Source organism: Lingula anatina, chromosome 7, assembly GCF_051362555.1.
Source record: "Lingula anatina isolate TDL-2025a chromosome 7, LinAna3.0, whole genome shotgun sequence".
In the NCBI taxonomy this organism is placed as follows: domain Eukaryota; kingdom Metazoa; phylum Brachiopoda; class Lingulata; order Lingulida; family Lingulidae; genus Lingula; species Lingula anatina.
In genome coordinates this window covers 5,233,402-5,247,552 of record NC_141773.1, presented here as the reverse complement: position 1 = coordinate 5,247,552, position 14,151 = coordinate 5,233,402, and the positions used below count along the sequence as shown (strand labels likewise).

The window sequence follows — 14,151 nt, the reverse complement described above, 5'->3', positions numbered from 1 at the left end:
AAGTACGGCATTATGGTGAGTCATGAGACAAAAAATGGGTATTTTTATTTAAGTGACATATGGTATATTTTTATCATGAGTTTCATTTATCTTTCAACATTCATCTTGATTGCAGATTCTCCCTGTGCCCAGTTGCTGTTTGGAAGTGGCAGTTTTCTCTGCGTGACACCCCCTGAACAGCCTCAAAGACCAGCTTACCCAGGTAAGGGGAAACTGCAGACTGCACAAGCTGGGATTGTGGGTGGGGGTGGGGCCAGGGGGTGAGGGTTGGGGCGGGTTCAGGGGGTTGGACAACAACCCTTTTGGATGGAAAAATTTGGTACTAATTCAAAATTTGATCTAGTTGTCCATTTCACCATTTCTCTACATGGGTCAACTAAAGGGTATAATTTCAATTTAAGAATAAAAAATAAAATAAGGAAAGAAATGAAAATAAAGAAATGATAAAAATCACACTGTTCAGCCTCCTGGTCATCTTTCTCAAACAGGGAGATCTCTGACATTTCATTCCGTGTCTGTTGACAATTAACAGTGACAATTAGTTCATGACAGCCTTTTCCTGATGCAGTTTATAAGACAAAGAGGAAACATTGGACCTATTACAAATTCCATATATAAGCATCTAATTTCTGTATTTGAAAGGGTGCGTACCCCCCACTTATACACACAGCATAATATTTGCTTCCTTTTGGAATTGATAATTATATGAAGTATCTTAGTCATGGCTAGGTCTCAGCAATATCAAAGAAAAAGATTAAAAAAAACTAATAATGTTCTTGTTTTACATAGTACTATAATCATGGCCTGAATCTTAACTTGACTCAGACTTATGGCATAACTTCGAACATTTATAAAGTTGGAATTGTAACAATAGACAGCAACTGTTACACATACTTTAATGTAATTAATTTTTCCCCAGGGAATCGTGGTCTAAATATGGAACACTGGAGTGGCAAATCCAATGGCGAGATCCACAATTCCAAAGAAGCAATCAACTTTACCACGACACCTGATAGTATTATCTGGACAGACGACTTTCAGTTTGAAGACGACACAGAAGGTATGATTGTTTACTTTTATTAACACACACACACACACGTGCGCGCATGCACACACAAACATGCACACACACACATACAGACACTCACATACCCAAGCACACACGTGCAGGCATTCATGTATGCTCACACATGAACATACACACGTATGTGTGTGCACACACACACACACACACACACACACACACACACACACACACAGCATATATACATAATGAGCCACTAGCCACTTAATAATGAATAATGGTTCTGGCTAAAATTTTTGGATTGCATTTTCATGTGTATGGTATTACAAAATGGTATATGTTAGGCACATAAAAATAATTTTTAAAAGGTAAAAAGTTGACTCAATTCTCATCTCAGTTCACCTGAATGATATATTGAGCACCATTTTTTTCAGACAACTTCATCCGCCGCATCAAAGGCTTTTTCGTCCCACCAAAGACAGCAGGGTACACATTTTATCTCCGTGGAAATGACAAATCCTATCTCTGGCTCAGCACCTCCGCTGACCCTGCAGATGCAGTAAGTATACTGGGTAAAAAGCGTAAAAGAGCTGAAAAGTGGAACAGTACTATTTTTAGTGAGGTGTACTTTTAACATACCTGAATTTCAGAATTAAGTCACTGGAATTTCACCTCTCTTCTATCAAAATTTCTTTTCCATGTCCAGTATTTCCATAACTTGTTGTCTGTATAGTTACACTGTATGACTGTTAAGAACTAGAAAATTGCGCAAAACACTGGTATCTTGGAAATTTCAAATTTTGATCATCATGACAAAAAAAAAAAAGAAGGAAGAACATACTATCAGTTTAAGGCATACAGGAAGGTGATTTGCAAAATTCAAAATTAGATGACGTCTTCCTGATTGGTTCTAGGTTCTGATTGCATCTTGTGAAGGAGGGGCCAAGGGATATGACACCTACCCTACCCAAGTGTCCAGCGAGGTCACCTTAGAGGCTGGACAGTCGTAAGTGCATTGAGTATTTTGCTGGAGAAGTTATTAACTTTTTTTGTGTTCTCGGCCTCTGAAAGCCTTTTTACTTTGATTAGATCATGACCAAACGCACACAAAAGCATTCACGCCCTAGGTAGCTGTTTTTTGAGAAGGTGTGTCATTCACTTAATCTGATTGTATTCAGCGAGATTTGGAACAATCTAGGCAGAATGATAGTTTCATTTGGGAATGTGCCCTTAGTACTGTCAGACCCAAAATTTTAATTATTAGTCATTACAAAATTCTTATCTGAAATTAGCTTTCACACAATGTACTTATTTATTTGATCTTAAACAATGTAGATGTGAAACATGAATATACATGTATTGAAATGTATATATACTCAGGATAGAAAAAAAGGAAGAAAATAATTCTTGGCAACTGAAAACTAGGTGGTGTCGGTTCCATTACTTTATTAGGGCTTAGTTATATGTATGATTCAGAAATTCAACAGATGTTGAGAATGCAAACTAAATATGTACTGCTATTTGTATGACTAAAAATGGTAGAAATATACCTAAACTACTGAATTTAATATAGCTCAGACCTCTTCTCTTGCCCCCATAGTTCATGATAACACACTTGGCATGGTAACTACTGGTATGGCTTCTGTATGTTATAGGTACTACATAGCAGCGGTAGTTGGAGAATACTCTAAATTGGCAAGACTGAGAGTGGCTGTCAGGATGAATATGTCAAGTCACACTGATGAGGAAACCTTCCAGGCCCTGCAAGAAAAACAGACCTTCCAACTGAGGTCTGCACATGAACCTGAGAAACAGGTAGTTTCAGTCTCTCTCACTCTCTGTGCGTGCGTGCAAGCATGTGACGTGTGTGTGTGTGTGTGACTGTATATATTTGTTAGAGTGTCAACATCTGTGAAAATGTATATACGTATATGAAAATCTTTGTTGAAATCAGGAGTTGCTAATTCTGTGTACAAAGAGGGTAAATATTTTCTACAAGAAACCTCGACCTCACACTGACTGATCACATTATTACATTAGATTTTACAAAAAAAATTACTTAAGATAATCATTATTGATGTATTTAAATTTTATCTTTGTGTCAGGTTGTCACCGTAGGGAGTTGGTCAGCTGGGTCAGCCACACCAGAAGTCCAGAGGGTTGTAGTGGATCCAGCCCAGCCATTCCATCTCTGCTTTAGAGGTGTCTGCACCAGTAAGTGGGTCTGGATATATAATACCACAGGAAATCCAATTTTGAAATTATTATTTTTGTGTTGTGTGTAGATCTAACACTATTTGATTTGTCAGTGGAAGTTATTTATAAATATTACACGGGTATCATGAGAAATTTAACTGAACTATTTAAACCAACAAAAGGCTGATTGCATGGAAAATTTTACTCAAGTCAAAAGTTATAGTAATGACTTGATCCCTTTAGTAGTGGACTATTACTGAATTACTTTGGACCAAAATAGATATTGATTACCAGTCTTACCTGTCTGAATTTAAGAGCAGGTTTTGATATAAGTTATTTTAACAAACCCAGAATTCTATAGTTCTCAGTCAAGTTAAATAAGTCAGTTGGGTGAGATGACAGTCTGTAACAGATTCTAGTTTATGTCACACAGGGTAGCAGAAAAAAAGAAATAAAAGTCAGTGGTGGTGAATATTAGTTAAATGCTTGTATGAGAACATTGCAAAATATGTTTAATTTGAAACATTGTTCCACTTCAGCCCAGTTGGATTTGAGCATAGGAACTTCGGCAACAGTGATCGCAAACCAGCTGAATAAGCTCCCAAGTATCAAACCTAGTGCTGTGTCTGTGGCGTCCTCCACTGCCGGCACCTTTGACGTCACCTTCCCTGGAGACCAAGGTATAAGGAATGACATTATATTTGACACTGGGAATTTGATATGGTGATGACAGGCCTGTGGTCAGCCATTTCAAATGGGGGAGGGGAGGGGGAGGGGGGGTCTTTTTCTAAATGGTGAATCATTTACTTAGATAAACTTTACCCATTTTCCAACAAAAAGGGTATTTCATTTGAACCCCCATCCCCCAGGCTACAAGTCTGATACTGAATGTCAATCTCTAGATGGTCATGACTTACTAAGTTATCGTTTGTTATATAAATAGTGATATTATTAACTTTCATATTTTACAGGCCCGTAGCCAGGGGGGTTAGGGGTTCGAAAGAACTGCCCCTTTAGCTGGGAAAAGGTCCACTCTGGGTAAAATTTGATCTAGGTTCATGAAGTATTTATGGGAAAAGGTCCACTTTTTCAGAAAAAGAACCCCCTTTTTGAAATTGCCGGCTATGGGCCTGTTTTAGATATAATTTTTTCTCAAAAAAAGCTCCCAGTTATCAGTCCATGTATCAGTCAAGTTAAGGATGTGACAGGTGTGTTGAAATAAGTATATTACGTTTGTTTACCTCCTATAGGTGACGTTGATGACCTGGAGGTACGAGACCCTCAAGGTCAGAGTGTTCAAGGTGCCACCATCACAGAAACCACTTCTGGTGTTGCCTCCTATGACAAACTGTACTTCAAGATGGAAGATGTCTACTCTCCACCAATAAATTATGATGCATCGGCTGCACAGGCAAGTTTATTTATTTATTTATTTATTTATTTATTTATTTATTTATTTATTTATGTTTGTTTGTTTGTTTGTTTATCAGCTAGTTTTATTTGTTAATTTATTTGCTTGCTTTCCACTTTGTATGTTCATATACTTATATAGTAAACGTATAGTGGTTTAATTTCTCAACTTGTAATTCAGATTCAGTCGGCTCTGCAAGAGATGTTCAGTGTACGATGTCACCCAGCACTGACCAATGGAAACCCCCTGTTCAGTAATGATTACGAATCTGATCCCAATGCTTGGGCCATGGATGAACCTTTCTGTGGACGCTACAGTGGCAAAAATGTCAACAACCTCGTCAGTTCTCAAAACATCCTTCTCAGTCCTTCCAACATGTTTGTAAGTTCTACTTTTAAAATTCATATCTAATTCAAAAGAATAATTTCATTTGAAGTGCAAGGAAGATTTAGTGTACAGAAATTAAAAACATGACAAATTTTTCCTGTTTGCGATTTTCAAAAAAAAAAAAAAAAAAAAAAAAAAAAAAAAAAAAAAAAGAAATCTTAACACAAACTCTGCATGATAAAAATTTGACAATATCTCAGACATACTTATTACATGATATTCTCCTTTTTTAAAGTCTCTACATTGTGTAAATAAACCTCGAGTGATTTTTCTGTTCTTTAATTTCAGCTGTGCTTTGCTCACAGGGGAGTGGTAGCAGCTGGCGCGGTCACTCTCACCATCCAATACTCCTTCACCTCTGGAAGACAGTTGGTCACAAAATCCCATGCACAGACTGTGGGGAACATAGAATGGGATGAGAGGTAAGAACATGGCTAGGCTGACTCTTTGGCCATTTCTCTGTAAATTTGCATACATACCTGACTCCACCTTACCTTAATTCCACCCTCTTAATTCTTCCTCTATCCCACCTCAACCTCTCTCCGCTCCTTCTTTCTCTCCCTCCTCTCTTTTCTTCCTCCCTCCACAAGTATGGGTGAAACAGTCTGAATCTGCAAGTTCAGATCACAAATGATCTTACATTGTCTTAATCAATGAGTAGGATTATTGTTGGATAATGTTTCCAGTTATGTTTTTAGCTATTGTCCGCCCCCCCACCCCACACATTACAGGGGCGGATTTAGGCCGTCTTCTGGGTCTTCCGGAAGACGGTCAGATTTTCAAGTTTACATTGAAGGGTATCTAATTTTTTCTGTCGGAAGACGGTCAAAAATGGAAAATGGATAACCAAATATAATATGGAAGACTGTCAGGAAATATTTCTGGATCCGCCCCTGCATTATATAATTGCTTGATCACTTAACGTAAGTCAACCCAATCATAGCCAATGATAACTCATCCAGGTAAAGATCATCTGTGATCTGTAATTGCAGATTAAGACCATTTTAGGGGCACTTGTTCTCTCTCTCTCTTCTCTATCTTTTCTACCTTCCTTCCTGTAGTCACTCATTTATGCCGCATTTATCCCATAATTCATGTACTATCTAGTTATTCCTTAATCTACCCACCTGGTTATTTCTTCTACATCATTCCAGATGGCGCTACGACTGCCATGACGTGAAGGCCGCGCTGCCAAGCATAGCCGAAAAACTGAAATCTATTGCTGTCTCATCCACCACCTCTCTGGAGGAGGTCTTCTTTGATCAGGTCACGCTGGAGACATCCTCAAGAGCTGCTGGCATTAGTGGAGGTATGTGTGTGTGTGCGTGCATGCATGCGTGCATGTGCGTGTGTGTGTGTGTGCATTTTCAAAGTTCGTGGATCAGCTTGTTTCTGAACTAAATTGGCAGTCAGAAATATTTAAAAAATAAAAAGAAGGTAGCAAACAGCTTCTTTGAATGATTATTTTTGCAAGGAGCACGATAGATATTTGGCTAAATAAACGTGTTATTTTGAACCATATGCAATGTAACTATGATTTTTAACAATGTTTGCTTATAGTTGTACAACATTTAGCATTTCCATATATTCCTTTTTCAGATGTCAACCTTCTTAGGCTTCTTCCCCCACGTTCTAGCCAGTTCATGATGGCAAATGTGGAAGTTTCTGGGTCATTCAGCAGCTTCAGCGTCAGCATGATGCCATACAACTGTGAAGACAACTTCCCTCTGTTGCAAATCCATGGGCTACCAGTATGTATACGCATCTCCAACTGGACTGTCATATACTGTCACACTACACTGTCACAACTAAATGTATCACAAAGTCTGAGACTTAATTGTCATATGGTTATACCTGTCAAGAAGAAGTCACATTTGACACATAAAGCAAATCAAATAGATTCTCAGCTAGATCAATCAAGTGACCAAAGGTAATTAATGTTAATGAAGGTAGAATTATGTTAAGAACATTATAAGCATTCAAGATATTGGCACTTGGATCATGACAAACTTCATTTCAGGTTTCGGGAAAGACCTTGTCAGTAACACAAGCACAGAGTGCGTCACCGAGGATTACGGGAGAATTCACTGTATCCCTTGGTGAAAGTTCAGTCAAGGGTGAGTGTGACGTTGGGTAACATCACGAATTGTGATATATTAAAGTTTGCTGATTTGTGAATTTGTCACTTAAATTAATCAATAAGATCAAATAAAAAAAATTAAATTAGGTTGATGATTGAATATTTGTCTGATTGTTCAGCTGTTTGACTGATCAATTGATTGGTTGATTAATGATTCAATATGGTTATTTTCAGTGCCAGTAAATGCAACAGTTACCAAGATTCGAGAGAGACTGGAGACGTTGGAAGGCATTGGAACTGTGAGCGTGCGAAGAGAAAACCTCTGTCACAACTACACATGGATTGTGGACTGGGAGTCCGCTGGAAATATTCCATTACTGAACGTAAGGGAAAAAAAGTACTTGTAAATGCACAGTTCAGAAGAAAGATATTAGATAATGAAGAGTTCATGGTATAGTTCATGGACTATATATATATATACCAGTAGCCAAACACCTTTTAGTCACCTTAATTGATATTGGTTTAAATTTTCATGAATTAAGAAAAAAATCGATAGAAACAAAAGCGTATTTGAATGAAATCATCAAGCAATTTGATGATTCATTGAATCACTGTAGGTTGACTACTCTGGGTTGCTACCAGCTAATGCTGCTAATGTCACAGCCTCGGAAGAAAATGGTGGCACCTTCTTTGACCCAATTCCTGGCGATTTGTTGAGGACGTACCACACGGAGCAACAGCTGCAGGCAACCATCAATAATGTTCCTGTCCATTGCCAAGGCAACTGCACATACAGGAGTAGCTCAGCACAGACACCTTCTATCACTGGGACATCACCTTCTCTGGGTAAGCTGGGTTGTACTGTACGCTGACTGGTGTTCCTCATGTCAGGTCATGGGTTTTACTATATGCTAACTGGCATTCCTCATGCCATGTCATGTCATGTCATAGAATATTACATCATATCAGGTCAGGCCATGTCATGTCAGTTTAGGTTAGGTCAGGTCTATCACTGGGACATCACCTTCTCTGGGTAAGCTGGGTTGTACTGTACGCTGACTGGTGTTCCTCATGTCAGGTCATGGGTTTTACTATATGCTAACTGGCATTCCTCATGCCATGTCATGTCATGTCATAGAATATTACATCATATCAGGTCAGGCCATGTCATGTCAGTTTAGGTTAGGTCAGGTCTATCACTGGGACGTCACCTTCTCTGGGTAAGCTGGGTTGTACTGTACGCTGACTGGTGTTCCTCATGTCAGGTCATGGGTTTTACTATATGCTTACTGGCGTTCCTCATGCCATGTCATGTCATGTCATAGAATATTACATCATATCAGGTCAGGCCATGTCATGTCATGTCAGTTTAGGTTAGGTCAGGTCTATCACTGGGACATCACCTTCTCTGGGTAAGCTGGGTTGAACTGTACGCTGACTGGTGTTCCTCATGTCAGGTCATGTCATGTCATGTCATGGACTTTACTGTACACTGACTGGTGTTCCTCATGTCATGTCATGTCATGTCATGTCATGTCATGTAATATCCCATCATGTCAGGTCAGGCCATGCACATTTCATCATATTTGTTATAAATTTATAATATTATAATATTTACAATAACAATAATGTTTGTTGAGCAACCAAAAGTACAATTGGTTTTTAACAATGTCTCTCTAGGATAAATCTGACACACTGTTTTCTACTCCTTGCAGGATCAGCACTGGTAGACACTAATCTCACCATCGATGGAACTGGCTTCTCCACCCTTGCTGCCAACAACACTGTGATGATTGGGGGAGTCGCGTGTGAAGTCATCAGTGCCGGATCGTCACAGCTTGTCTGCAGAGTAGGAAGAGGACAGGCTGGGACCTTCAACGTGTCCGTCACAGTTAAAGGGAAAGGTGAGTTCATAGTCCAAATATGTTTTTAATTGATTATTATAAGCATTGTTTTGTGATCCTTGTAAAACATATTTAATCCATATGAAAATTAATTGTGTATAAAAAAATAAAATGTGTATGAAAATTTGTGTTGCTTTTTTCAGTAAGGTATTATTGAAGAAGTGCTGGCATTTTGATAGATATTTAGGATAATCTTTTTCACGTCTTCAAGACTGACAATTGACTGACTACCTGACAATTTTTTTGTAAGTTGTTTTATTTGAAGTACACATTGACTTCAGGTTATATATGGACAATGTAAAGAATTAAATATTACCAAAATAAAGCTTGGTAATTTGTGTATTCTAGGTCTGGCCAAGCACGTTGGTGGACCTCACAACTTTACATATGACATGCAAGTGACCGGGATTTCCCCCAGCAGTGGAAGTGTGGGAGGTGGGATATACTTAATATATACTGATAAATATTTAGAAATGTCTTAATTTCTGACGTGGTATTCAAGAAAATATTTTTTTTTGTAAAAAAAACTACTCTTAAACATTAGAATTCTTCTTAAATTTTCAAGTTAGTACATGTACATGTACTTTTCTTCACAGGACTTTATTTACTAGCTGAAGAACTATTAGCTGTTGCTTTCGTAGTCAAAATATCTCTGATTGTGCTTTTAAGCAATCAAATTTTTTGTCCTTGCCAGGTTGTACTTTGGTGACGATCAGTGGAACAGGATTCAGTGGCGCCAGTGTTGACGTAGGAGGACAGCCCTGTGATGTAGTAACCCAGAAATATGCAGAGATTATTTGTAGGACACCTGCTGCCGTTAGTATTTGTTGCTTTTTAAATTTGCCTGTCACCCTTTTGGTAAATAAATGGTATATGAAGAAAATTGAACAACTCTTTAATCCTTGTTAATTTTTAATTTTCATCCAGCTTTTTGATGATGGTAAGTTTAAAAAAATTAAGGACTTTGTAATCAATATCTGGTCAAATAAGTTTGTCATTGTGTCTTGTGTGAAGATTTTAGAAATGTATATCATTTCAAAAGATCAGACTTGATTCTAATTTTAACCTCTGAGGCATGCAGTTTTGACCTTTCATCAAAGGACCTCAAGTGGTCCTATGATTCATCTTTGTGTGGTTTATTGAGGATTTAAGGCCAAAACATGATTTCACAGATATGTCAGTATAAAGTTGCCTACGTTTCTCTAAAAACTATGCTGTTTCTTACCCACTTTGTAACTGTTGAAAATGTCAACTTTCGCTTTCACTTTGCAGGCTGCAGAGGGCAGTGCTGTGGTTGAAGTGACACAGGCATCAGGCAGTAGCATCAGTCCTGCCAACTTCACCTACAATGCCTCAGTGACTCCTGTGATTTACAGCGCTGACTTCACTTCTACTCCATCTTGTGTAACTGGTATGTACAGCGAGTGTGTGTGCATGTTTGGGCGAGTTTGTGTGCATGTGTGAATGAGTGTGCATGTGTGTGCATATGTCCACGTGTGCGTGTGCATGCATTTTTGTTTGTTTTGATGGATGCCTCATTTGCACATTTAAAGGTAAAACAAGCTCTCACTTAGTATCAAATAAAAAAAGATATTCCACAGAGAAGTTTTGTGTTTAAGAAATTTATTCAAAATAAAATGCCCATAATGAAGAAACTTGTAGTTTAAAATAAGGATAATGAGTGATGATCCATGCTCCTTATAATAATAATAATAATAATAATAATAATAATAATAATAATAATAATATTTGTAATTGCACTTTTGTAGGCGGTGTAAATCTGACCATCAATGGCACAGGGTTTGGCAGTCAGGCCAGTGGGGCTGGTGCCCTGATGATAGGTTCCCAGGAGGCCATCATCATTACCTATAACAACACCATAATTACAGCACGTCTGCCGCCATTGCCACCAGGATCCCACACCATCAAGCTCCGGGTCGACCCAGCAGGATGCGCGGATCTCGTGTATGTTATACGAGTTAGGATATTTCTGGTTATTTTTTAATGTAAAGATGGTTATAGATTTTCACACATTCTGGTGAGGATTGCAACTAATGAACATGACTTGGGAGTTGATTTTTTAACTGAAGTTGGAAAATGAGGTGTGGGGTAGTTACAAAGGTGCATTTTTATTTATATATGAAATAACATGGAATCTAATTTTGTTTAGTGGCTATTTAATTATATTCTCCCTCTGACTTCAATTTAATCATTATATGCAATGAAAAACATGTATTCATGTTATTAGATTGAATGCAATTTAATGGGGTATGTTAATTTTTTTCCCAAACATCAGGACCCACAGCATTTCCACATATGACTGCCAATACGAAGTGGTCAGCCTCCATCCAGACCAGGGCTCCATTGTAGGAGGGACGCGGGTCATTGTGACAGGTCAAGGGTTCACTAGTGGCACTGTGGTCAGTTTTAATGGCACCACTTGTGATATAAATAGCCGGAACACCACTCACATCTGCTGCACCATGAATCCTGGCACCAGGACACATGTGGTCAGGAAAGAGGGTGAGTTGTGTGGAGTTATCCAGGGGTGGACAGAGGTCATCTTCTGGGTCTTCTGGAAGACGGTCAGACTTATTCAAGTTTACATTGACAGGCACCAATTTTTTTCTGTCAGAAGATGGTCAAAAAAATTTCCTTATTTCCATTTACATTTTTCATGAAATAGTACAATGAAGTTTTTATTACAAATGAAGTTTAAGGGACGATACTTTCTTTTTATTGCTCTTCCATTTCTTTTTAACTACATGTATGTATAATGTTACTTTCATTTGTTGCATTAAATTTGGGATTTATTTGTATAGTTTTGTATTTTTGCAATTATAAGTTGATTCAATTGGACATATTTGAAACAGAAATCATTGCTCACTGGTACTATTTTCTTCGTCAGTTGAAGTAATACGGGGCAAACCATCCATTGCCTGGAAACCAAAGACGCTGACAGTCAGAGTTGGCGAAAAGGTTCGATGGGAGTGGCAAACTGACCCCACTATCACCATTTACAAATTCCGTGTAGAGCAGACGGCAGACGTCAATGCAGAAGCTTACGATGGCACTGGCTTCAGAAGTGGTTCCACCTCCAGTGGAACAGGTCTGTTGATTTTAATATATATCCTTTTAAAATTGTAAATTGATTTATTTAAGAAAGAGAAATTGTATTTAAAATTGTTGATTGTTATGTGTAGTTGTCAGTTGTAATGTTTTTATTTCATGGTCTAATTTCTTTCTTTCTTTTTAATTTAACCAATAGAGAACAAATTTAGTGTCAATGTATTTGTTAGCAGGTTATGAATATTAAGATAAGTAAAAATATTTCATTGCCATATTTATACAAATAAATGTATAAAATGAAAATAAATGTGATCTGCCGATAAAATAAAATCAGCTGTGCTCATACATGGATATGACTTAAAAATAATAAAAAAAAATATATATATATATGTTATACCTAACCTGTATAATTAGTAGCTCATCCACTATTTCCCTATTTACCGTCTGGTGTAGGTGTCTACGAGTTTCAGTTTGGTAAGACGGGCATTTACACCTATTGGAGTGGCTATGTGGACAGCCTGAACCAGACCATAATGAGGGGGTCTGTACATGTGGTGCCACCTACATCCTGGTCCGCTACTCTACGAGTATCAGATGGCTCGATTGAAGCCTCCTATGACACCAGTTCAGGTAAACAAAAATGAAGAAAATTAATTTAGTATCTTCCTTACATGCCAGCAAGGTGATTCTTCAGTTAGATTGAACAATTAAAAATTGCAATGAAACTGTGAGAGAGTAGTGGTATATTGAATGTGTATATACAATGTATAATCACTAATTACAGCAAACCATCCAAACATAACATGTCCAATTTATAATCTTATTTTTGAGATTTAACTCTCTGGTTTTTAAGTCATCACATGGTAATTTCAATCATGATACAACTTTAGTCTTATATACATAACTAAAAAATGGGGTACACAGATTTTCATCCTGATAACTGTCAATTTAGGTATATATTAGTAGGGTATAGCTTAATGAGAAAATTGAAAACAATTCAATGGGAAAAAGATCATTTTGCTGCATAGTCTTTAAGTGAATCTAAACATTTCATGGCAGGCGTGAATGTCAGTAGTGGATGCCCTACCGAATCCTGCAGTGAAAACACCACAGCACTACACGCCACGTGTAACACCACCAAGCCAACATCAGACGACGACTCCACTTTCCACTTTGCATTCTGGGAATGCAGCACTGCTGTCGTTGACTCCATCACTCCTAATGATGGCACACCCGACACTGAATTTGTCATTCAGGGTCGTGGATTCAGTGATGAGGCTTGTGAAAACGAGGTCATGATCGGTCAGTACAGTTGCCATGTCACCTTCTCTAATGAATCCGTGATAACTTGTCGTTTGGCCAATGGGCAAGAGTTCCCGCCAGGCACGAGGATGCCATTTAGTGTGAATATTGCCAATAGAGGGAGTGCACTGCTGAAAATGAGGGAAATTGATGCCAGGACATTCAAGATGTGCCCGAGAATTGACAGCATTAGTCCCACCACTGGTTCCTTGGCAGGTGGAACTCATCTCACCATAAATGGCGCTGGGTTCACAGGTAAATATGTTTATTGTATTTAGACACTGAGGAAAACTTGTCAACAATGATTATCCTAAATAGAAAATTTGTCTTCAAATGTGAATAGTTTTCTAAATACTGCACAGTAATACAACTACGAGAATGCAGATGTCTATATTTGCTACATGTATGATATCAGCACTGTGAAGCATCGTTTCACTTAAAAAATTACAATATACTGATACATTTGATCATAATAGGGTGACACAAGCTATATTTGTACATTCTTGATTTTAGATACCTCCATGGTGCGTCTGCTGGGCGGTGGTTCATGTGACATCACAAATTTGAATTACACCAGGATCGTGTGCGAGACTGGCCCCAGCCAAGCCGCCACCAGTGCTGTCATGGTGGAGGTCAACGGCTGCCTCTCAGCATGCTCTCCAACCAACTGTACCTTTCAGTTCTCCTCAGCTGAAACACCAACGCTTGACTCTGTGACACCTTCTAGTATACAGTATGCTATTGTTTTTATTTGTTTCGGCTACATTGGATATATAGA

At 38.2% G+C, this 14,151-nt stretch overlaps 1 protein-coding gene across 1 annotated transcript in view; it reads left to right on the top strand.

Annotated features, from left to right (window-relative positions):
* LOC106176155 (fibrocystin-L-like) overlaps window positions 1-14,151 on the top strand; it is a 62,513-nt gene that overhangs the window by 21,454 nt on the left and 26,908 nt on the right. Inside the window, exons 12-36 of the mRNA XM_087016804.1 lie at window positions 116-202; window positions 920-1,060; window positions 1,459-1,583; window positions 1,939-2,030; window positions 2,680-2,839; window positions 3,130-3,238; window positions 3,760-3,900; window positions 4,471-4,631; window positions 4,812-5,012; window positions 5,307-5,440; window positions 6,173-6,327; window positions 6,618-6,769; window positions 7,039-7,135; window positions 7,333-7,481; window positions 7,716-7,944; window positions 8,814-9,002; window positions 9,351-9,437; window positions 9,697-9,818; window positions 10,275-10,413; window positions 10,772-10,967; window positions 11,299-11,525; window positions 11,911-12,111; window positions 12,525-12,701; window positions 13,131-13,628; window positions 13,887-14,106. Of these exons, the coding sequence (XP_086872930.1) occupies window positions 116-202; window positions 920-1,060; window positions 1,459-1,583; window positions 1,939-2,030; window positions 2,680-2,839; window positions 3,130-3,238; window positions 3,760-3,900; window positions 4,471-4,631; window positions 4,812-5,012; window positions 5,307-5,440; window positions 6,173-6,327; window positions 6,618-6,769; window positions 7,039-7,135; window positions 7,333-7,481; window positions 7,716-7,944; window positions 8,814-9,002; window positions 9,351-9,437; window positions 9,697-9,818; window positions 10,275-10,413; window positions 10,772-10,967; window positions 11,299-11,525; window positions 11,911-12,111; window positions 12,525-12,701; window positions 13,131-13,628; window positions 13,887-14,106 (4,189 nt within the window). The remainder of the gene's footprint in view (window positions 1-115; window positions 203-919; window positions 1,061-1,458; window positions 1,584-1,938; window positions 2,031-2,679; window positions 2,840-3,129; window positions 3,239-3,759; window positions 3,901-4,470; window positions 4,632-4,811; window positions 5,013-5,306; window positions 5,441-6,172; window positions 6,328-6,617; window positions 6,770-7,038; window positions 7,136-7,332; window positions 7,482-7,715; window positions 7,945-8,813; window positions 9,003-9,350; window positions 9,438-9,696; window positions 9,819-10,274; window positions 10,414-10,771; window positions 10,968-11,298; window positions 11,526-11,910; window positions 12,112-12,524; window positions 12,702-13,130; window positions 13,629-13,886; window positions 14,107-14,151) is intronic.